Raw genomic sequence first — 23,578 nt, 5'->3', positions numbered from 1 at the left:
AATGGCAAAAAGACAAAAAAAAAAAAAAAGAATTCCGGGAGAATCTGTAAATATGGAGGGCAACTAGACAAGAGAACTCGGTAACTAAAATCTGCTATCTCAACGCTATAGGCAAGATGACAGTGATTTGCCAGCATAATGCTAGTCTGAGGGAGTCTCCGATTGGTCAGTGCCTTGCTGGGTAGGGTAGAAAGAGTGTAGCGGCAGTTACCCATAGGCCAGAGCAGAAAGGGGCGGGGAAACGAGGCTGGAAGGTCAGCAATCAGCTTTCGCGTAGTGACTCGAAGCTTACTTTCGATTGATCTGTAAAGACGCGGAAGGCTGAGCGAGGCTTCTTTCGGCGATTGGCCCCAGGACGGGATCCGGAGCTTTGATTCGATAATACCTGGTAAAGTGACACGCCCATCGGTCGGCGATTGACGCGGGTGACTGGAGGAGGGCATGCAAATCAGGAAGACAGCGTGCGATTGGCAAGCACTGCACAGGGCAGGCATCCCCGGCGCGGCAATCACTTGCGATTGGTCGGCATGGGATGGGCGGCCGGTGCGCCGGTTCCCGGGTCCCAGCGGACGATGGCGTCTGGTGGCTGGCGCTGGCTCCGCAGCCTGTTGGCCGCGGGGCAGCCTCTGTTCCAAGGCCGTGCGCTGCTCGTCACCAACACGCTGGGCTGCGGCGCTCTCATGGCGGCCGGAGACGGCGTGCGCCAGTCCTGGGAGATCCGCGCCCGGCCGGGCCAGAAGTTCGACCCTCGGCGTTCAGGTGAGAGGTCCAGGGCAGATGGCTTTTAACTTCAGAGGGCCTTTGGCCCGACCTCAGATTCGGAGATCAGACCCGTGCGCCGTGACCCCTAACCTGTGGCCTCAGTCCCCCGCAAGACTTTTGACCCCACGTGCATCCTAAACAGCCCTTGCCCAGGTCTCCATCCCCTCTCCCTTAGGACTCTTAATCTCCACCCATACGTAGGGTTTCTGTCCACTCACATTGAGTACAGGATGCTGACCCCCAAATAGTAAAGGGCGCAGCGTCAGGCCCCAGCCAGCCTAGGATCACACCCTACCTTCCCTACCTTCAGTGACTCTGTTTCTGCCCCTGGAAAGCGGGGTGATGATAGAACCCTCTGACAGGGTGGTAAGGGATGAGGCAAGAAGATACAAAAGCAGCCCTTGGAATGGTGCTTGGTGCTGAGGCTAGTAATGGAAAAATTTATGGTTAGGCTCTGGGAAAGTGTCAGGCCTACCTAGGTATTCGCTAGGGAGGGAGTGGAATGGAGGGTTTGCTTGTGTAATATGGTGCCCCTGACTCTTGGACTGCCCACAGCGAGCATGTTTGCGGTGGGCTGCAGCATGGGCCCCTTCCTGCACTACTGGTACCTCTGGCTGGACCGCCTGCTCCCTGCATCCGGCTTCCGTGGCCTCCCAAACGTCCTCCGGAAGGTCCTCGTCGACCAAGTAGTGGCCTCTCCCATGCTGGGCGTCTGGTATTTCTTGGGTAAGGAGCCCTGTGATCTTGGGTTTTTCCTCTCATAGGTTGAGAGAGGCAGAGCCAGCTTTGTATTAAGAAGGATGTGGGAGTTCCCATCGTGGCCCAGTGGAAACGAATCTGATTAGAATCCATGAGGACGAAGGTTCAATTCCTGGCCTCGCTCAGTGGGTTAAGGATCCAGCATTGCCGTGAGCTGTGGTGTAGCTTGCAGATGCGTCTCAGATCTGGTGTTGCTGTTTCTGTGACACAGGCCAGTGGCTACAGCTCTAATTCGGCCCCTAGCCTGGAAACCTCCATATGCCACAAGTGTGGCCCTAAAAAGACCAAAAAAAAAAAAAAAAAAAAAAAAAAAAGGATGTGTATGTGCACCTCCTGTGTAGGTGGCCTTGGACTGGAGGCTGGGTTACAGTGATGACAGGTCAGACCCAGTGGGAGCAGGTGTGAATAGCAGATTCACAGACAATGGTGTAGGAAGGATGAGGACTCTCTCCTGGGGCTTCCCTGGACAGTAGTTGGAAGGGCTTCCCAAAGGAGAGGACACTTAGCTGAGACTTGAAGAAGGAGCCAGTAGCCAGGAGAAACAGACTGTGCAAAGGCCCTGAGGCTGAAGGAAGAGGAGCTGAGACGGGTTGACCGGGCATAGTTATCCCAGCCTTGACTCTGCAGAGTCCCTATTCTTTGTCCCCTGGGTCACTTTCCTTATCTGTAAAGGACTGGTAATAAAACACCTTCAGCCTCAGCAAGAGTGTGCCTCCATCCCTCAGGGTAGCATTTATTTACAACATACCTCTTTCCAACTTGTTCTGTTGTTTGCCCCTAGCCACCCTGCTGTGCCACCCTGCCCACGGCAATGCTTTTAAAAGTCCTGGTTCCTCCGCCCCTCACAGGTCCCACCCCAACCTCTCGGCAATCCTACTCCCCAGCCTCTGACACTCTCATTTCTTGGTTTCCTTCCTAGGCCTTGGATGCCTGGAGGGCCAGACCCTGGATGAGAGTTGCCAGGAGCTACGGGACAAGTTCTGGGAATTCTACAAGGTGGGCATGTCTGCCCAGGCCCCGCTTATTTCCTCATTCTCCGCCCCCTCTGATCTGTCCCGCCCCTCCCTCTCAAGGACTCACCCAGGTCCCTCCTGGCCCCGCCCCTCACCATATTCCCCTCCCATAGGCTGACTGGTGCGTGTGGCCTGCTGCGCAGCTGGTGAATTTCCTCTTCGTGCCCCCCCAGTTCCGAGTCACCTATATCAACGGCCTGACGCTGGGCTGGGACACGTACCTCTCCTATCTGAAATACCGGGTGAGCACAGTGGGTGGACCAAGTACCGAGGGGACTCCTGGGGGGCCACATGTGTGAGCCCCAAGCAGCAATTCAGCTACTCTCCAGGGTGAGGGCCTCCTGTGCTGGTAACAACCCGCACCCTATGGTGGGTAGGCAGGTTGCTGATCACCAGCGGGGTGAAAACCAAGCTCACCTTTGCTGTCTGCTATGGCCTTGGACAGGTCCCTGTCACATCAGTCCAGTGAGACTGACCCCAGCCCTGATGGGTGGAGGAGGGTTCAGTGAGGAGGAGCCTGGAGGGATGAACAGGGTATGTAACCAGACCTTCTTGTGTGGACAGGTCCCAAGCCCCCTGACGCCCCCAGGCTGTGTGGTCCTGGGCACCGTGCAGACTGAGCTGCCCCCTACCCCCACCAGATGCCAGACAGGGCAAGACTGACCCTCAGCTGACCCACCACCTGGGAAGGAAGGGGAACAGGCTCCTGGGCCAAGTCTTAACCCAGTCCTGATTCCCAGGCATCTGGTTGGGCTGCCCCTTCCAAGCCCACTGCCAGGCCTCAGTTTGGGGAATCTGGAACACAGCCATGAAGATGAACAGTCATCCCCCAGCCCTTGCCAGGGAGCCTCAAGTGACTGGTGACAGATGTTCCATCCTCAGCACTGGGCCCCAGCCAGCCAGCCAGTGCCAAGCCCTCAACACTACTGTGGACTGGGTTCTGTGATCAAGGTGGGGACATCACCCATCCCCTTAGAGCAGGACCCAGCCTGGACTTGGCCCTTAGAATCCAGAGCCTCAGGTGGGTAGCTGGGCAGCCTCAGGGTCATGGACTGTGAAAATAACATTAAATTCTCTTTGTAATGGAAAATCATGTGGATGACCAAAGCCAGCACTGGCAGGCCGGCGCTCACAGGGACACTGCATCGTCCATTTGCTTTATTGGGTGTGTGTAGTGTTGTCATGACATCTCCTGGGGGGACTGGGGGGCATGTTTGACACTCATGACATCAGAACAGGTCTGGTGCAGGGGGCTGTCTCAAGGTGCTGAATACCCACAGCAGCCATCCCCCCTAAACCCCAAAATAGGTACAACCTTGGGGGCGAGAAGCCAGGCAGACCGTTTCCCGCCTCTGACCCACTCCATGGTCCATGCTAAGAAGCCCGCAGCTACCTTGGCCCACCCTGTCGAAGCTGGGGGCTGGCAGGCCTGGCTACCTCCCATCACCGGATCAGCCTGCCCTGGGGTGTCCTCTGGCCCCCTCTTCAAAACCGATAACTGTTGATGGGGGTGAATTTATAAAAAGGTGGGGTCTGGAGAGAAGGGTGAGTGGTGAGTTCACAGGGCCACAACACGCCACGGCAGAGCGGGAATAGGGCTGTATGTACAGGGTGGGGCGCAGAGCAGATGGGGCGCCCAAGCCCCTGGGGGACATCTCCAATAAATAAATAAATAGCTACGATAATAAATAGGGTAAGGGGCTAAATCAGGGCAGGGGACTCACGCCCACGGCCAATAGGGGGCCCTGGCTCAGGCCCAGGGGGCGGGCAGGGGGCGGGGCCAGGCTGGGGCGGGGCAGCTCTCAGCAGGCGCAGTCCTGGTGCGGGGGTGCCTGCTGGTCCGTGAGCTGTGGGCCCTGCTTGGCGCCCGTGACTGCGGGGTCGGCCGTGTCCAGTGACTCCGACATCTTCTCGCAGATGACATCCACCAGGCGCTCAAAGGTCTGCTTGACGTTAATGTTGTCCTTGGCGCTTGCCTCAAAGAACTCGAACCCTGTGGTCGGAGAAGGGAGGGGTGAGGACCCTGATTCCCCCACCCCCGCAATCCTAGAGACACTCCTCCGAGAGCAGGTAACACTGGGAGATTCCTAGTGCCAACCGCACGTTAAAGGCTCTGACAGGAAGGACGCTGGACTAAGTCAGCCTTTATTTCCCGCATCTCTTCACGCTCAAACTGCCCTGGTAAGACCCACTTCCCTGCTCCTACTATCCAGCTCAACCCTGGCCCTAGTGGCTTTTGACATTCAGATCAAGGCCTTTCCATGCTCCCGCACCCACCATGGCTCCCTATTGTCCTCTGAAGAGTCTGGCTCCTCAACTCATGGTTCAGGTCCTGCATGATCAGCCATATTTCCTCCAAGTGACCCTCGTGTTCCAGTCACATAAAACTATTCTCCAAAAGGGTAGTTCCCACATCTGCCTTTGCCCACACTGTTTCTTCTGTCTGAAAGCCCACCCTTTGTCTTCAAGTACCAGCTCCAATGGCCCCACTTCCAGGAAGCCTTACCTATGCCAGTGTGAGCCTGGCTTCCCCCATGGTCTTGCCCAGCCCAGGTCCCTCCCTCAGTCTCACAAAGCTGGAGACTTCTCAAGGGCTCAGGAGCACCCAGTACAAGGCTGGGCAGTGAGGGTATCAGTAACTTCCTGCAGAGTAGACTCCTAAGCAGCCATCAAGATCCACCTCACATGGCCCCTAGAATCAAGGTCGGTTTGCAAAAAGTACGAAAAACTCAGATTTGAATACAGGCCCCATCCTGGTTTTGCTGTGAGACCTTGGGTGTGTCTCCTCCCCTTTCCAGGCCCTCAGTGTCCCTTTCCTGGCCTGTAGGTGTCCAGCCCCTCTAGGCACTCACCCAGGTGGTCAGCCAGCTGCCGGCCACGTTCTGATGACACCACCCGCTCATCCTCCATGTCACACTTGTTCCCCACCAGCAGCACCTGGGCATTGTCCCATGAGTATGTCTTGATCTGGGTTGACCTGGAGGAGGTGGTGACAGGCAGGTTAGGACTTGGAGAATCTAAGCTCTACCCGTCTCCATCTTCCCCTGCCTTATTCACCCAACTCCAGAGCCCCACAACTCATTTATTCCTTGAGAGAAGCAGGCTTGGTCCCTCTGTCCTGCCATGTATCTGCTCCTGCTCCTGCAGTTCAATGATCTTGGGAGTCCCTCTTTCTTTCTTTCTTTTTTTTTTTTTTTTTTTTTTTTTGTCTTTTTTAGGGCTGCACCATGGCACATGGCAGTTCCCAGGCTAGGGGTCAAATTGGAGCTGTAGCTGCTAGCCTACACCACAGCCACAGCAATGAGGGGTCCGAGCCAAATCTGCAACCTACACCACAGCTCACAGCATTGCCAGATCTTTAACCCACTGAGTGAGGCCAGGAATCAAACCTGTGACCTCAGGGATACTAGTCGAGTCTGTTAATGCTGAGCCACAACGGGAACTCTGGGAGATCCCTCTTTTTCAAGCAGCTTACCCTTCCCAGATCACCCCATATCAGCCCCAGAAGAATTTCTCCCTCTTGAGCAAATTCAAACATTACATTTTAAACGTTATCCTTACTCTGGGCAAAAATTTTAAATGTTTATATCCTCTAATCTATACAAACTGCCTTTATGTTTTCTGTCCCTCTCAGGCTTTTTTTTTCCTTGATGTTCACTATTTCATTTTTCCATCTGAAATCTTTTTTTTTTTATGGGCCACACTTGCAGCATATGGAGGTTCCCAGGCGAGGGGTCTAATCGGAGCTACAGCTACTGGCCTATGCCACAGTCACAGAGCAATGTGAGATCCAAGTCAAGTCTGTGACCTACACCACAGTTCAGGGCAACGCTAGATCCTTAACCCACTGAGCGAGGCCAGAGATCGAACCTCATGGTTCCTAGTCGGATTCGTTTCTGCTGTGCCACAACAGGAACTCCTGAAAACTTTTTTTTTTTGGCTATGCCCACAGCATATGTAAGTTTCCAAACCAGGGATCTAACCTGAGCCATTGGGGTGACAACACTAGATCCTTCAATAGCTAGGCCACCAGGGAACTCCTGAAATCTTCTTTTCCCATTATTTCAAGCTGGTGTCATATGGTTTTAATGATTATAGATTGATAGCAGGGCTGGGACCCCCAATATTGTTATTTATATTTCTGATAGGGGGCTGGGGCTCCCTAGTCTCAGGCTGCACCCCAGGCTTTGCATCAAGCCTGGCTTGAAAACCACCTGAGAGTGGGTGGGGCATGCTCACCAGTCCTGCACTGCATTGAAGGACTCTTCATTGGTGATGTCATACATGAGGATGAAGCCCATGGCGCCCCGGTAATAGGCTGTCGTGATGGTCCGGTACCGCTCTTGCCCCGCTGTGTCCTGGGGAAGAAGAGATGAGTGGCAGAGAGGACACACACAGAAGCTCCTAAGAGTGGAAATGAACTCTGAAATCATCCACCCCCTTGAGGCCCAGAGGAGTAGGGGCTTGCCTAGGAGCACAGTGGGTCAGGGAGAGTGAGTAGGCTGCCTGCACCGGGAATGTGGTACCCAGTCATCCCAAGGTAGCTACAGAATCGTTCCTTCATTCATTCAGCACATATGTGCTGGGCACTGACCTGTGCCAGGCACTAGGGACCTAGGTGTTAACAAAATGGACCAGGGAGTAGAGTTCCTGTCGTGGCTCAGTGGTTAACGAATCCAACTAGGAACCATGAGGTTGCAGGTTCGATCCCTGGCCTTGCTTAGTGGGTTAAGGATCTGGCATTGCCGTGAGCTGTGGTGTAGGTTGCAGACGCGGCTCGGATCCCGCGTTGCTGTGGCTCTGGTGTAGGCCGGCAGCTACAGCTCCGATTGGACCCCTAGCCTGGGAACCTCCATATGCCGCAGGAGCGGCCCTAGAAATGGCAAAAAGACAAAAAGACCAAAAAAAAAAGCACCAGAGAGTTCTCTTGTGGCACAAATGGTTAAGGATCTAGCGTTGTCACTGCAGTGGTTTGGGCTGCCACTGTGGCATGGGTTCAACCCCTGGCCTGGGAACTTCCACATGCCCCTGGGTGTGGGCAAAAAACAAAAACCAATAGCATCGGGATTGAGATGGCAGAGGAGTAAGACAAGGTACTCATCTTCTCCAATGAACACATCAAAAAAAACAAAACAAAAACAAAAACCCATCTACATGTAGAAAGATTCGTACAAGACATCTACTGAATGCTGACAGAAGATCTTAAACCTCCAAAAAGGGCAAGAAACCCACCACATAACTGGGTAGAACAAAAGAGGAAAAAGAGAGAGAGAGACAAAAACAAAACAAAAAACCAAAATAGACCAAAATCAGGAGTTCCTGTCATGGTGCAGCGAAAACAAATCCACCTAGTATCCAAGAGGATGTGGGTTTGATCCCTGGCCAAGCTCAGTGAGTTGGGGATGTGTTGCCATGAGCTGTGGTGTAGGTTGCAGATATGGCTTGGATCTGGCATTGCTGTGGCTGTGGTGTAGGCAGGCAGCTGCAGCTCTGATTAGACCCCTAGCCTGGGACCCTCCATATGCTGAGGGTGTGGCCCTAAAAAGACAAAAAAAAAAAAACAAAAAACAAAAAACTTGAAGGATGAGGGAGGGAGCCCTGCAGAGATAAGAAGAAAGGTAATCCAGGCAGAAGGCACAGCCCAGGGAAAGGCCCAGATGTGGACTATGTCTGGTATATTTGAGGAACAGTGAGACAGTGAAGAGGCTGAGGTAGAGATGGAGGGATACAAATGAGATTGGGTATCAACAAGGATAGACCACACAGGATCTTAGCCAGGGGGAGAAGGCACAGGTTTAACCCAGATGAGGTGGGAGCCTTGGCAGAACTGTGAACAGAGAAGGGATGGTTCTGACTTTGGATTTAGCAGGCTCCCTCATGTCTCAGAGGCACTGAGGGAGGTGGCTAGAGGAGCCTGTTCCTGTCTCGGAGAATGAGGTGGGGGGGGGGGTCAAGATTTCTCTGAAACCTCATACAGAGCCACATGGAGGAAGCTGAAGATGGGGAGAGAAGCTGAGGCACCAAGCAAATGATGTGTCCAATGATGTCAGAGGTAGGAGAGGACCTACCTGGCATTTGCTACTTCCCCACCCTTGGAGAGCACCGATGACACACTGAAAGAACCGAGATACCCTCTTCTGTGCCTCTATCCTGTGGTACACAGTAAGGGCCTGAAAAAATGCTCAGTGTGTAATGAATGAATCTAGACAGGAAAGCAATAGGGAAAGCTGGGCTGCTCTTTGGGACAGAGAGGGAGTGATGGAGACAGAATTCCCCCAGCTGGACCCACCCAGATCTGCAGCTTGATCCTCTTATCATTCCGGTAGATGGTCTTGACCTTGAAGTCGATTCCTACAGTGCTGACAAAGGCAGGCGTGAAGGAGTCGTCTGCATAGCGGAAGAGGAAGGATGTCTTGCCCACACTGCTGTTTCCAATGATGAGGATCTTAAACATGTAGTCAAAGTTCTGGTCCGAGGACTCCTTCTGCCCATAGCGCGAGTCTGTGGCAGATGCCATCTGGGGGTACGGGGCATAGGCGAGCGTGAGAGGGTCGCCCTCCAACTCCAAACGCCCAAGCCCAGACTCAGGATGGAAGAACTCCAGAGCTCCCAGAGTGAGACAGAGATTACCTTTATCCCGTCAGGAGCCCCAGTACTAATGGTGGGGCCCACAGCAGAGGGCGGGCCTTGACCTTGAAAGGCCCAAGGTTTCAGGGGAGGACTTTCAGACCGAAAGGGATGGAGACATCGCTGCAGGCCGGAGCCCCTGGTCCGACAGCAACCTAAGCCCTACAGCTGTGCCTAGGGGAGTGACTGCGGCCGGCCCCGCCCCCTATCAATCATTCACGTTCCTCAGAACTGAGCGGCGCTAGCGCACGTGCACACGCGTGTACGGTACCCGCGGGGACGCGTATCTGCAGTCCTCCCAGATTCCCAGGCTGGGAGAGCTCGGGCTGAAGCAGCTACCCCACGTGATAGGAGCAGGGCGTGCTCACGCTCACGTGCACACAGCAGGGCACACACCAGGGCACATTCGTGCATATCTGAGCATCGAACACACTCGGCGCACAGGACAGAGGCAGACACCTGTCTGCACACCGACATGCATATACCAATGAGCAAATCCACCCGTGCGCACTGTGTCCTCCACCTATGCAGCCGAGTACACGTCACCCACATGGGCACGCATCTCTGTACATGTATGCACTTTGCTGTGCACGCACACGCATAGTCCACGCGTCCCCCTCCACACGCGTGCAACATGCACAAACTTGAGTAGGGAAACCCGGGGGGGTCACAAGAGCATACCCTGGGACCCAAGCAAGGGTACACACAAATCGGCCGGTACAGGCGGGCGCGCACACGCGTGTGCACACCACGCGCACGCGCACGCATGGAGCCTCCCGCGCGCACAGCTTCCCGCAAGGCACCCGTCTCGTCTCCCCTCCCCCTCCGCCGCAGAACCGGGGTGGAGAGGTGGGGGTGGGGAGGAGGATCCAGCAGGTAAGGGGAACCTACCCCTCCCCAGGCTCGCGACCGCCGCATCCTTCCCCTCATTTAACACCTGCCAACCTCGTCTCTCACCCCAGCCAGCCCATCAGTCAAATGAAGGTTATGTAGGTACTCCGAGCGGGAGTGCACAGGGACACTCGGGAGCTCACCTTGCCCTGCAGTGATGTGGTGGTGACCCTAGCGGTGGCGACGGGGCCCCCAGTGCGTTGATGTGGGGCTGCGCGGCAGCGGAGGCGGCGGCAGCGGCTCAGGCCCCTGCAGTCCTTGGTGACGTCCTGCAAAGAGCAGGGCGGGGCCTCACATGCAGATACGGCCGTGACGCCATCCTGGGGCGGAGCCACGCATTGAGATAGGGTCCACTGTCACACGCAGAGCGGGGAGGGGCGAGGCTCCCCACGCAGATTGACGCGAGAATGGGGCGGGGCCCAGCGAGCGCATCCAGTAGCTAGCGAAAGCAGTGCCGGAGGGGAGGAATCGCCTGCTGGGGCCACCTCTCTCCAGTGTTAGGGAGGCGGGGTTTCACGGCGCCTTATGATTGGCTTAAGTGTTCAAGCGATTTGCTAAATAGCCAATAAAAGATTGTCACGGCCCTCCTCTCGTCCAGCGTTGGTTCCCGAGTGGTTGAAGGGCGGAGAGGTTGAGGCTTTGGCGGAGCCTTGGTCTTCTGGGGGCGTTCCCCTTCCCCACCCCCGCGCACCCCAGGTCCGGGATCAGGGGGTCCCCGCCCAGTCCTGAGTGCCGTGACCTCTCGTTAAACACCCCAGTTTCAGAAAAAAGGAACCGAGAAGATGCTCCATGTCTCCTATTTCAAAATAAGTGCAAAAGAAGAAAAAACAGAAATAGGGGTAAAGATAGACCCTGTCTAATTTCTGAGATGTTAGATCCCCAAAGGGAGCCGGGCTGGTGGATGCTCCACCCTGTTAATGAGATGGAGAAAGAAGCAATTGGGACCAAGAGAGCCACCCTTCCCCAATTCCCAGAAGGAAGGAAAGAGCTGATGGACGCTCCGGGAACCCCTCTCGTTCCTGTGCCCCATTTTCCAGAGAAAAATTCGAAGAAATGGCGGAAGCAGGGCGGAGAGACGGCCTGTCCCCCAAACTCGCAAAGCCTGCAGTAAAAGGCATGGGAAACAGGGAGGATACGAACAAGGTTTAAAAACCAACAATAACGATGCAGGGTCGGAGATGCTTTACCCCTCCCTGGTTCCTGAGTTAAGAGACGGAGACTCAAGAATCCTCCCTCCTCCTTCCTGGCAAAAGGAGACTCAGAGATGGAGTTTGGGGTCAAAGATGTTCCACCGTTTTTCCGCCAAATCTTGTGAAAAAGTCAGAATGAGGAGGGGGGCGGTGGAAGAAGGAGACCTTGGCCCCCACTGCCGATCGCTGCCTCGCCAACTCCGGTCCCCACACCCGGCAGGGAGCGCGTGGCCCCAGGAAAATTCTGATCTCCCTGATTCCTCCTCAGGAGACGAGGGGCGGGGCCTGCTCTGTTTATAAAAAGCTCTCCAGCTGCAGAGGCTCCTAGATACCAGAATAACCTCGCGCCTAGAAGCCGCCCCCAGCCCCCTGGAAGTGCTCCCTCCCGCCCTCCTTGTAATTGGGAAATCTGTTGGGGTTTCTTTTCCCTAAAAGTAGCATTTGTGTCCCTCTCCCTCACTCTGACCATGAAAGTATCACAAACCTACTACGGAGAATTAGGAAATTTCAAAAAACATCGTAAATAAATATAAAATCCACCTGCAATATCCGCCTCCCAGAGGACAGCAGTAGAGTTCCCACTTTGGGCTAGGAGAGGTGGGGGCCGGGGGGGAGGGGCGCCTCTGGGCGCGGCCGCGGTGGAGATGAGGGCGCACGTGGCCGCTAGGCTCCCTAATTTCCCAAGTGCATATTTTGGGCTTTGTACATGGAGAGAACAAGGAAATACCTACTTATCCCCCGCCCCAAGGGTAAACACTCACAGCAATATGTACCACCTTCTGCACAAAGGAATTTGTATTTTAAAATAAAAATAAAATAAAAATAGTGGAAGGCCTCCATTGTTAAGAATGAAGCTCTGGAGTTTCCTTCGTGGCTCAGCGGTTAAGGAACCCGACTAGCATCCGTAAGGACTCCGGTTCGATCACTGGCCTCACTCAGTGAGTTAAGGATCTCGCGTTGCCATGAGCTGTGGTGTAGGTGGCAGACATGGCTCTGATCCCGAGTTGCTGTGGCTCTGGAGTATTGGCTACAGCTCTGACTGGACCCCTAGCCCAGGAACCTCCATGTGCCACAGATGTGGCCCTAAAAAGACAAAAAGGCAAAAAAAAAAAAAAAAAAAAAAAAATGGGGAGTTCCCGTCGTGGCGCAGTGGTTAACGAATCCGACTAGGAACCATGAGGTTGAGGGTTCGGTCCCTGCCCTTGCTCAGTGGGTGAACGATCCGGCGTTGCCGTGAGCTGTGGTGTAGGTTGCAGACGCGGCTCGGATCCTGCGTTGCTGTGGCTCTGGCGTAGGCCGGTGGCTGCAGCTCCGATTCGACCCCTAGCCTGGGAACCTCCATATGCCGCGGGAGCGGCCCAAGAAATAGCAACAACAACAACAAAAAGACAAAAGACAAAAAAAAAAAAAAAAGAAGCTCTGAAATTAGGGGTAGTTGAATTAGGAGTGGGGGCTGCAGACCTGAGGAGAGGTGTCCTGCGTGACAGGGGACCGATAGGTGGGAGAAGGACGGTAAACCCTTTCAGGTCCCACACCACTACCTCCCCACCTTTTTCATCTTTCTCCTTTGGTGAGTCACTTCCAAGTGAAATCTTGCCTCAGGGCCTTTGCACCTGCTTTTTCCTCTGCTTGAGTTATTTCCCCAGCTCTCCCTGTACCTGGCTCTCTCATCCCCTTCAGTTCTCCAATCAACACCTACCTCCCTCTGGAAGTTTCCATTTCACTCTGCCACCTCCTATTATGTCCCCATGTTTCTCCTTCCTGACACATCCCCATCAGCAATGATCATGTTGACTTATTTATCCCATAGGCAGCCATGAGCTCAGAGGCAGGGATTGCTGTCCTCGGCAACTATACCTGTGGACACAGTAGGTGGTCTGTGATGCTATGACATGATGAATGAAAAAATGAATGATTGGAGGGAGGGACTTTGGCCACGGAGGTTAGGGAAGATCTCTCTGAGCAGGTGACATTTGAGCAGGAACCTGAAGGAGGAGGAGGAGAAGCTGGCCACTGGGAGAGGTGAGGAAACAATGCTCCAGACAGAAGAAACAGCAGGTGCAAAGGCCCTGGGGCTAGAACTTAACAAGCTCAAGAGACAGCCCCTCTCCAGCTCTGTGAGGGAGGTGGAGGCAGGCAGCATTTTGTTCCTCAACAGAAGGCAAACTGAGGCCCCCAAAATCACCTTAGGAGTTCACAAGGGCTTGAAGTTTCCAGGGGCCCTGAAGACCTTCTTCAGGGACTAGGGTGAGCCACAAAGGCAAGGACTATGTCCCTCAGGAAGGCCCCTAAACAGGAGAAAATGGGGGACCTGGAGCCTGTGACTTCCTACTTGCCCTTTCTGTGGGCCTCATTTTCTACATCTGTGAAATGGAAAGAAGAAAGAGCTCAGGACATGCTTTTTTTAAACATTACCTGTTGTTACAATTTTGTGATCTTCGCAAGGACCCATTTTACCCATGAAATGACAGAGGCTCAGAGAGGATGAGAGATATGTTGAAGCTGGAGTTCCCTTGTGGCTTAGCCACTTAAAGATCTGGCAATCTCACATCAGTGGTTCTGGTTACTGCAGTGGCTCCAGTTCAATTCCTGGCCCAGGTGAGAGGAGGAGAGTCAAGGACTTCCTGGAGGAGGGGATGCTAAACTGAGGCCCAAAGGGTGAGGATGAGGGAGAAGAGAAATATTCCAGGTGGCCGGCACAGCATGTGCAAAGGGCCGGAGGTGGACTGTGCTTGGAATGTTAAAATGCCAGTGTTGGTAGCATGCATTCAGTAATGGGGAGATGGGCGAATATCTGTGGCCCAAGTTGAAGGGAAACATATGAATGTTCTAATGAATGGGTGGGGGAAAAAACAGAGGGAAATAAGGTGAAATGCTGAAGGCAGGTGATCTATAGGTGAGGTTTTAGAAGAATTTTATTTTCTTCTCTACGTGTTTCTATCATTTCCAAATTCTCCTCAGTAAATATGTATTACTTGCAAGTAAAGGGGTAAGAATAAAAAATGTTATAAATATAAATCCCGGAGTTCCCGTCGTGGCGCAGTGGTTAACGAATCCGACTAGGAACCATGAGATTGCAGGTTCGATCCCTGCCCTTGCTCAGTGGGTTAAGGATCTGGCGTTGCCGTGAGCTGTGGTGTGGGCTGCAGACGTGGCTCGGATCCCGCGTTGCTGTGGCTCTGGCGTAGGCCGGTGGCTGCAGCTCCGATTCGACCCCTAGCCAGGGAACCTCCATATGCCACAGGAGCGGCCCAAGAAATGGCAAAAAAAAAAAAAAGATAAATATAAATCCCATAAATCTCTGCCTTTTAAAAGTCTGGAAGGAAATGCACCAAGTTCGTGATCCAGATGCCCTTTCATTCTCCCTCTGTGGAATTTGATCATTAATTATAATGATGATGCATTCTCAGTGGAATGGAATTACTAATGAAATTATTTAGGCATGAAGCTAGCTGTTTTTGGAGCCGGGGGCTGCTGCGATTACATGTGTCATGTATAAGTCTTCGGACCGGTGTGGAGGAAGGCTTGGGGCGAGGGTGGGGGATACTGAGGGCTCCGGAAGCGCAAGTGAACCTGAGACTTGAGCAGAGTCGCCTCATCGTTCTGTGCCAGGCCCGCAGGGTCAGAATGATGTGGACCAAGCCCTGCGCTGGAGAGACTTCCGGCAAAGCGAGGAGAAATCTCCCGCCTCCCCTCCGCGCCTCCCGCCACCAGGGGGCGCCCAACCCCAGGGTCGTGAGCCCTCAGGCCACCGGACCTCTCCATTCCTGTTTCCCCATCTGTGAAATGGGCACGGTACTAATTTTTGGTAATAAAGTTTATTTAACCCCAGAGAATGCCCCAAATTGCTAAGATATTTCACGGAGGTCACAGACACCACCCTCCAAGCCAAGTTTACCCAGGTACCAGGAGGGGGCCATAAAGGAGAAACTGAGGCCCAGAAGGGGCTGTGACTTGCAAGAAAGTGTCAGAGGCCTCCTTTTCCCTATGGAGAGCCTGGGGTAGCCTCAGAATCAGGAGGTGGAGTGACCTTCCATGGGGGAGAATTCTGTGCTTTTGTTGCTATTCTAGAAGAGGGAAGAGGGGGGCTGCAGGGGGTCCTGGGACCAGGGAGAACAAGGATCCTTAGGCCTAAAGACAGACACTACAGTGATTCAAAGCAACAACCAAAGCACAAGCGGTGACAGGCTAAATCAGTTTTCAGAGGCAGTCCCTGACACAGAACCCTGTCTTTCTTGGCCCTGCCTCCCCAATCCCCGGAGCTCCAGAGCCAGAATTGGGTCTGGATGAAGCTTTGGTGCTGCAAATTCCTCCATTCAAATTCCTGTTCTCTTACAATGAGCTGCCTGGCAGATGAAGGAGTCTGGGGAAGGGGGGCATCTCCTCGAGGCGACTCCCCACCTCCTTGTGTCGGGCTACCCCAGAGGCACATAACAGGCACAGGTCTGGCACATAGTAGGTGCACAGCAAATATCTACTAAAGAATGAAAGAATTAAGTGATGGACATGGCTCAAGAGTGATCACTGGAGAAGAACAAGGGGCCTGGCAAACACCCCCTTTCTACGCCAGGGCTGAAAGTCCAGGAGCGAGCACTCAAGGGCCCTGGAAGAGGCTGCCCCCAGCCCAGCTCCTTGGAGAGCTCTCTCAGCCAAGCCCAGGGTCAGAGTGAACCACAGCCAGGTGCCTCTAATTCAACCCTGAGACCTGCCTGTAACTAAAAGTTTTCTCCCTCAGTGAATGGGGAAGGCAAAGCAAGGGCCACCTGGGACCTCTTCTTGGAAAGTCTGCCCATCCACTAGGGGCGGTTAGGTGCCCAAAGTCTCAGCTATCACATTGCCCTTATGGTCCACGCACGGCTTGCCCTCAGTCCTCTGATCGTCCAAGGGTAGGGCCCCAGGGTCTGGACTGTCTTCGGGGGACAAGAGCTCAGTGTCAGCTGACTGCGAGACCTCCCCATCCAATGCCCCTGCCTCCTCTTCCTCCTCTTCTTCTGCCTCCTCCAGAGTCAGGTGAAACTGGAATCTGTCAGGGCCACCTTGCTTGGGGCTGGTAGGGTCCACAGGGGGGCTGTGGGGGATCTTGCTCTGGTACCACTCGCGGTTGTCCTCCAGAGTGTCCAGCAGGTCCTGTGCATCTGGGTGTACCAGGTCAGCCCATGTCTCCCACAGTGGATGGGCGATGTAGTCAATGAAACCCACCTGTGCAGTGATACAGAGTTGGGGGGCAGAAGTTGCTGTGTGGTGAGTTACTGTGGAACCTGGACCAAGTCCAGCCTCCAGAGCTTTACCCAGGTTGTTCCTTCTGCCAGGAATGACATTTTTCCCACCTCCTACTCATCCTTCAAAACCCTCTTCAAATAACCCCTCCTCTAGGAAGCTTCCCCTGCCCCTTCTAGGCACCTCCAACCCCTAAGCCTGTCTCTCCATCTCAGCCCTGACTGAGCCTCAGGGCTGGGTGAATGTGTCCCCCAGACTGGAAGACCCTGTAGGACACCCCATGTCACCCAAAACAGGTATCTTGAAACTCTACAGGTGAAGATCTCTCTTCCAGCAGCCCAAAGGGAATACATCCCAGGCCTGACTCTAAGTACAGACCCTTAGGCCACATCCCCTCATGTGCGTGCCAGGAGTCAAGCCAGGACTTGTGGGGTTCTCAGCCATTCCTTTCCCTCCTCTCTCCGCAGTGCCCCCCACCACCAGCTCGACTCAGTCCCTCTCAGACCTGGGACTTCTCCACAGAGGCTGTATGCTTATCACACATGGGGCTGATATCCAGGCCTGAATCGCGCTCACGGTCACCCTGCTGGAAGAACTCGGCCATGATACGGTCTGTCCACTGGCGGTACAGCGGCAGCGGCTTGGTGGGGTTGCTGAGGTCGGCACAGTGCACCAGGCTCTGCAAGACCTAGTGAGACAGAGGCTCAGGAGGGCTCAGGCCAGGCCACCCCCAGGACTGGTGCCTGCCTGCCTTGGGCTGGCGTCATGGACACACCCATCTTTTTTGGGGGTTTTTTTTGTTTGCTTTTTGGGTTTGTTTGTTTTTTGTTTGTTTTTTTTTTGTCCTTTTGCCTTTTCTAGGGCTGCTCCCACAGCACATGGAGGTTCCCAGGCTAGGGGTCTAATCGGAGCTGTAGCTGCCAGCCTACACCACAGCCACAGCCATGCGGGATCCTTAACCCACTGAGCAAGGTCAGGGATCGAAACCGAAACCTCATGGTTCCTAGTCAGATTCATTAACCACTAAGCCATGACGGGAACTGCGACACACCCATCTTGCAGGTGAGGAGACTGAGGCCCAGGAGGGGGAGTAGTGGCCAAGGCACAGGCACGTGAGTGGAAGTGCCTCCATTTCTTCAAGTTGGTGCTTCATAAGTGCAGCTAAATGAGAGCCATTGGAAACCAAGGCCCCAGGGCTGGCCCAGCCACATACCTGGATGCGGTCAGAGTAGTTGTCTAGCAGCAGGACACCAAGGCTCGTCACCTTCTTGGTCTCCACCATAGTCTTGAGGTCAGCCAGGAGATTCATATGTTTGGACATGTCCGTGGCCAGCACCTGGGGACAAGCGAGGGAGAATGTCAGGGATGGAGGTAGTGCTTGCCCCATCCCTCCCTCCCCACCCCACCCCACCCCCAGATGCTACCCTTGGACCCTCAGCCCTCTGAGCCTCAGTGTCCTCATCTGTCAAATAGGGGGATGTGGGCATTCCCGTTGTGGCTCAGTGGGTTAAGAACCTGACTAGTATCCACGAGGATGCAGGATCAATCTCTGCCCTCGTTCAGTGGGTTAAGGATCCAGCATGGCTATGAGCTATGGTGTAGACTGCGGATGAGGCTCAGATCTGGCATTGCTGTGGCTGTGGCACAAGACCAGGAGCTACAGCTCTGATTTGACCCCTAGCCTGGGAACTTCCATATGCCGCAGGTGCAGCCCTAAAAAAGAAAAAGAAAAAAAAAAATTTAAATGGGGGTGTGGGGATGTAACAAGATTCTCACCTCACAAAAGAGGCTGAGTCAATAGACCCTTCTCCAAGGTTGTCAGGCTTGTGGGGCACATCTACATGTGGGGCAGGGCATGGGGGAGGGAGAGAAAACCTGGGGGCTGAGGTGGGTTGTGCCTGAGGGCAGCAGAGAGGCCCAGCAGATGATACAGCAGGTGCAAAGGCCCTGAGGCTGAATAAGCTGAGGAACATGGAGGAGACGGTTAAGGCTGGAGCAAGTGAGGGTGACAAGGGTGGTGAGGGCCTCACAGAGGAGTAGGGTATAGGGTTATGGGAGCCACAAGTGGACTTGAAGCAACGAGGGACCCAACTTGGTGCTCTCCAAACCTCCCTGTGGCTGCCCTTGGGAGGGACGTTCAGCCTGAGCCCAGCTGTTTCAAAGTCACTGAGCTGGAGTTGTCCTTGTGGCATAAAGGGATCAGCAGTGGTTCAATCTCCAGCCCAGCAAAGTGGGTTAAAGGATCGGGCGCTGCTGCAGTGGTGGTATAGGTTGCAACTGTAGCTCAGATCTGATCCCTGGCCCTGGAACTCCATATGCCACAAGGTGGCCAAAAATAAATAAAATAAATAAATAAGTAAATAAAAGTCACTGAGCTAGACTCATGTGGTCCCTGCCCAGGAATGGCATGGCACACCAATGGCAGCCCACAGCATGTGGAAGGTCCCAGGCTAGGGGTCAAATCGGAGCTGTAGCTGCCAGCCTACCCTACAGCCAGGCAAGATCCGAGGTGAGTCTGCAACCTACACCACAGCCCACAGCAATGCTGGATCCTTAACCCACTGAGTGAGGCCAGGGATTGAACCCACATCTTCATGGATACTAGTCCGGTTTGTCTCCTCTGAGCCACAGCAGGAACTCCCCCACAGGCTTTTTTGAGTATCAGGCAGAAGTCTCAAAATTTCTCCCCATACCTCCCGGCCCAAATGATGCTCCTGCTGGGGGTGCCCATGGTCCAAAGCTCCAAATCTTCTGAACCAAACTATTTTTATTCTTTTGGCCATGCCCACAGCATGCAAAAGTTCCTTGGGCCAGGGATTGAATTCATCCCACAGCAGCGACAACACTGAATCCTTAATCTGCTGAGCCACCAGGAACTCCTTGACTCACCAAACTTTTTAGTTCCTCTTCACTTGGAGCCTTGGTTTCCTCTGAGCCCTCCCCACATACTGTTCCCTCTGTAGGGAACACTCCTCCCCACCCCATGATCCTCCACACCCCGAAGGCCCCTGCTTCAGTGTTCCCTCCTGAGGAAGCCCTCCCCAACTTTGAGCATACTCCCCCCTTAGAGCTCTGCCTACAGGTCCCCTTCATACCTCTGTCTATGGATGTCCAATCATGGCTCTCACCGATATGTCAACTCTCCACTGACTGTGAGTTTCAGAAAGACCAGAACTCGGAGTTCCCATTGTGACACAGCAGGTTACAAACCCGACTAGTATCCATGAGGACAAGGGTTCAATCCCTGGCCTCGATCAGTGGGTTAAGGATCCAGCGTTGCTGTGAGCTGTGGTGTAGGTTGCAGATGAAGCTCAGATCTGTCCGTTGCTCTGGCTGTGGCATAGGCCAGCAGTTGCAGCTCCAATAATTTTTTTTTTTTTTTGTCTCTGCCTTTTTCTAGGGCCACTCCCACAGCATATGGATGTTCCCAGGCTAGGGGTTGAATCAGAGCTGTAGCCACTGGCCTACACCACAGCCACAGCAACACGGGATCCGAGCCGCGTCTGCAACCTACACTACAGCTCACGGCAACACCGGATCCTTAACCCACTGAGCAAGGGCAGGGATTGAACCCGTGACCTCATGGTTCCTAGTCGGATACGTTAACCACTGCACCAAGACAGGTACTCCTACAGCTCCAATAAGACCCCTAGCCTGGGAACGTCCATAGGCCACACCTGCAGCCCTAAAAAAAAAAAAAAAAGACCAGAACTCTAATGGCCATTGGCACAGAACAAGCACACAATAGGTGCTCAATAAATGCTTGTTAAATGAATGAATGAGGCACAAGACCCTAAAACCTATGTTTATGATGTCTCATAACTTGAGAAGTATCAAATGCCCAGAATTAAGGCTCAGAAAAACTTGCACTTGAAACCCCAGAAACACGTTCCACAACACTCACATGTGAATTACATCCAGGACATGATGGCCTGACCAAGGATCCAGTCACCCCCACTTAGGGCTTGGGCGGTCATTGCCCCATTTTTTTTTTTTTCTTTTGTCTTTTTAGGGCCGCACCTGCAGCCTATAGAGGTTCCCAGGCTAGGGGTCCAATCAGAGCTACAGCTGCTGGCCTACACCACAGACACAGCGACACAGGATCCTAGCCATGTCTGTGACCTACACTACAGCTCAAGGCAACACTGGATCCTTAACCCACTGAGGCCAGAGATCGAACCTGCGTCCTCATGGATGCTAGTCAGATTCATTTCCGCTGAGCCAAGACGGGAACTCCAGTCATCGCCCTATTTTACAGATCAGGAAGCTCAGGCTCTGAATAGTGACATGCCCTGGTTCAACTGAACCCTCAGACAGGCCAGGAGTGCCCCACCCCATCCATCGCTGTGGTCTCACCATGTCGATGACCATCCTGCGCAGACTTAGCCGCTGCTTGGTACTGAGGTTCTGGAAGATGTCACAGTTCTCTACCTGCAGCAACTTAAAGCCCACAGCCAGGTGGTGGTTCTCCAACACGGAGGCATCATTGTACATAAGAGCAAGCTCTGAGTCTGTGGGGGAAGTGGAAAGCCTCAAGACCTGCCCACCCAAAGGCCAATTTTGTGAATTCTTGGCAAACTCCTACTCATGCACTGAAGCCCCAACTCTAATGCCCCCTCCTCCAGGAAGCCTTCTAGGAATGTCTCTCTCAGTGGCTCTGCTCTAACTCTATAGGGCTGGGGGGCATCTGTGTTCAGCTCTACCTCCTCAAGAATGGCAACTGCCTGGGGGACTTGGCATGGCAGGACACAGTGCTCATTGAATGAACTAATAAGTCTGTGTCCTATCAGCCCCTGGATCCTCAAAAGAGGGCCTACTCTTATCTCCAGCTCTCTAGGGATGTATATAAGAGTTGCCCAATAATTACGTGTTGGCTGTTTTTCTGACACCTCAAAGGATCATAACTTTAAATTTTCGGTGGGCCCAGGAGTTCCCGTCATGGCTCAGTGGAAATGAATCTGACTAGCATCCATGAGGATTCAGTTTTGATTCCTGGCCTTACTCAGTGGGTTAAAGGTCCGGTGTTGCCATGAGCTGTGGTGTAGGTCGTCGACGCGGCTCGGATCCCGTGTTGCTGCGGCTGTGGTGTAGGCCAGTGGCTACAGCTCCAATTAGACCCCTAGCCTGAGAACGTTCATATGCCGTGGGTGTGGCCCTCAAAAGACAAAAAAAATTTTTTTAATTAAAAATAAAAAAAAAAATCTCAGTGGGCCAAGACCATCTCGGTTGCTTTTTTTTTTTTTTTTTAATTCTCTCATTTATTGAGTTTTTACTGTGTGTACCTGGACCTGCTCTGAGCACCTTAGGGAGGGAAGAGTGTAGCAGCTATTTCACAAACAGGGAGACTCAGAACAGGGATGGGACCACCTAAGGTCACTTGATTGACAGGTGGTGGCTGGGCCCAGCCCTCTAACTCACTGGTGTTAATGAGAAACTGATTGGAGACCCCAGGATGGTCCACATCATGGATGGCGCTTGCAAAGATGGCAGCCAGGACTTCCAGGTCTGTGAACACGGCCTGAGTGGGCACGGAGCATAAAAAGTGAGGGGCAGGTTCTCTGCACCCTGCACCCACCAGGACAGCTTGTAGCTGTAGGGCCCTACCTCAAGTGCAGGTGTGCCCAGCAGCACATGTGTGGACTGGGCCACGTCGGCGGCGTGTAGGCTGTTGTGGTAGGCCACGTCGTTGTGGTAGTGACCCTCCAGTGTCAGTAGGTAGGTGACAAGCGTGTCTGCTGGGATCTGAAATGTCTTGAGCAGGTCCCGTTCCTGGTCCATTACAGACGCACCCCCCGTCAGGGTCTCGGCCTCTGGGTGGCGGCACACACTGTTCCTATGCCTTTTCTCCTTCTGAATCCCTATCCATCTCTCAAGTGCCTCCTCTTTCAGGACGCCCTCCCTGATCTCCCTCTGACCTCCTTCGGTCTTTGTCCTTCCCCTCTGGCTCATCCCTGATCCCACAGTTGTTCCCTCCAAACTGGGTCTCTTCAGGCCTGGCCCAAGGCTGAGACTTGTGGACAATCAGCAAAGACCTTTTAAACTTACCGAACTCCTTAACAGAACATTGTAAATCAACTATAATAAAAAATAAAAAAAATAAATAAATGAAAAAGGAGTTCCCGTCATGGCACAGTGGTTAATGAATCTGACTAGGAACCATGAGGTTGCGGGTTCATTCCCTGGCCTTGCTCAGTGGGTTAAGGATCCAGCCTTGCCGTCAGCTATGGTGTAGGTTGCAGACGTGGCTCAGATCTGGTGTTGCTGTGGCTTTGGCGTAGGCCGGCGGCTATAGCTCTGATTAGACCCCTGGCCCTGGAAACTCCATATGCCACAGGTGCGGGCCTAGAAAAGATAAGAAGACTAAATAAATAAATAAATAAATAAATAAATAAGAAAAGAATATAAAATAAATAAATAAACCTATTGAACTCCTATTCATCCTTCAACGCCCTGCTCAAATGACCTCATTCAGGGATGCTAGGGAATATTTGAAGAATCGGTGTCCCCTGAGATCCTGAGGTAGGAAGCCAAGGGCAGGAGAGGTACCTGAAAGATGTTGAATGTGATGGCTGTGAGGGGTCGGTTACCACTTAGTTCCGCCACCTTGAACACATCAAGCCCCCATTTGTTGGTGTCTTCCAGCTCCTGAAATGTGAAGGATTAGAGCTTAACTCCAGCTTAGCTTCCCCAGACTCTGGAACCTCCTCCCCAGGCCTCAGATCCTACATTGAGCCCCACCTAGGCACAATACAGATGGGCAAACTGAGGCCCGAGATAGGGTATTCACACAGAGCCAGGACTCAAATCTGGGTTTCAGCACTCCCATTGGAAACCCACCTTGGCCAGTTGCCCTTCCTGGTCCGTCTGGACCCCAAAGCGTGGGACAGTGGCTGCAGAAATGCTGGGACTGTGGGGGACCCCATGTAGGCCGCTGATCTGAGACATGGGCCTTGGGGGCTCTGTGAAGGTCACCCTGGGCAACTCCACCTCAGTCTGCTGGTCTGTGGATGGAGCAGAGTAGGGCTCAGAGAAGCTGATTCACCTGCTAGGGTTGGCCTGCTTGGCCTCAGGTACCACACCTTGCCAAGTCTCGAGATGAACCAATATCCTTTTTACCCT

The 23,578-nt window shown here is 53.4% G+C and overlaps 3 protein-coding genes across 8 annotated transcripts in view; 1 reads left to right on the top strand and 2 right to left on the bottom strand.

Moving 5' to 3' along the window:
* Nucleotides 278-3,624, top strand: MPV17L2 (MPV17 mitochondrial inner membrane protein like 2). The gene is made up of 5 exons (XM_003123505.3): nt 278-759; nt 1,318-1,488; nt 2,441-2,517; nt 2,648-2,776; nt 3,099-3,624. The coding sequence occupies exons 1-5, from the start codon at nt 528-530 to the stop codon at nt 3,195-3,197; spliced, it is 708 nt and encodes a 235-aa protein (XP_003123553.2). The 5' UTR covers nt 278-527; the 3' UTR covers nt 3,198-3,624.
* RAB3A (RAB3A, member RAS oncogene family) lies at nt 3,667-10,350 on the bottom strand. Of its 2 annotated transcripts, XM_005654887.3 has the most exons (5): nt 10,196-10,350; nt 8,824-9,051; nt 6,774-6,892; nt 5,387-5,511; nt 3,667-4,527 (listed from the first exon to the last, which is right to left on the bottom strand). In XM_005654887.3, the coding sequence occupies exons 2-5, from the start codon at nt 9,049-9,051 to the stop codon at nt 4,337-4,339; spliced, it is 663 nt and encodes a 220-aa protein (XP_005654944.1). In that variant the 5' UTR covers nt 10,196-10,350; the 3' UTR covers nt 3,667-4,336. The 2 variants fall into 2 exon arrangements, with proteins under 2 accessions (XP_005654944.1, NP_001116651.1); NM_001123179.1 differs by lacking the exon at nt 10,196-10,350 and having other exon boundaries at nt 4,337-4,527.
* The window catches only part of PDE4C (phosphodiesterase 4C), a 30,755-nt gene continuing 22,218 nt past the window's right edge, over nt 15,042-23,578 (bottom strand). For all 5 annotated transcript variants that reach the window (XM_021083502.1, XM_021083501.1, XM_021083503.1 and 2 more), the window contains 8 exons: nt 23,297-23,460; nt 23,006-23,104; nt 22,064-22,228; nt 21,878-21,977; nt 20,816-20,970; nt 17,673-17,795; nt 16,965-17,147; nt 15,042-16,441 (listed from right to left, as the gene is read on the bottom strand). In XM_021083502.1, the coding sequence (XP_020939161.1) occupies nt 16,049-16,441; nt 16,965-17,147; nt 17,673-17,795; nt 20,816-20,970; nt 21,878-21,977; nt 22,064-22,228; nt 23,006-23,104; nt 23,297-23,460 (1,382 nt within the window). In that variant the 3' untranslated portion in view covers nt 15,042-16,048. The remainder of the gene's footprint in view (nt 16,442-16,964; nt 17,148-17,672; nt 17,796-20,815; nt 20,971-21,877; nt 21,978-22,063; nt 22,229-23,005; nt 23,105-23,296; nt 23,461-23,578) is intronic.

Source organism: Sus scrofa, chromosome 2 (assembly GCF_000003025.6).
Source record: "Sus scrofa isolate TJ Tabasco breed Duroc chromosome 2, Sscrofa11.1, whole genome shotgun sequence".
Classification (NCBI taxonomy): domain Eukaryota; kingdom Metazoa; phylum Chordata; class Mammalia; order Artiodactyla; family Suidae; genus Sus; species Sus scrofa.
The sequence above is the reverse complement of the archived record's forward strand: the minus strand, read 5'-3'. Positions and strand labels throughout refer to the sequence as shown.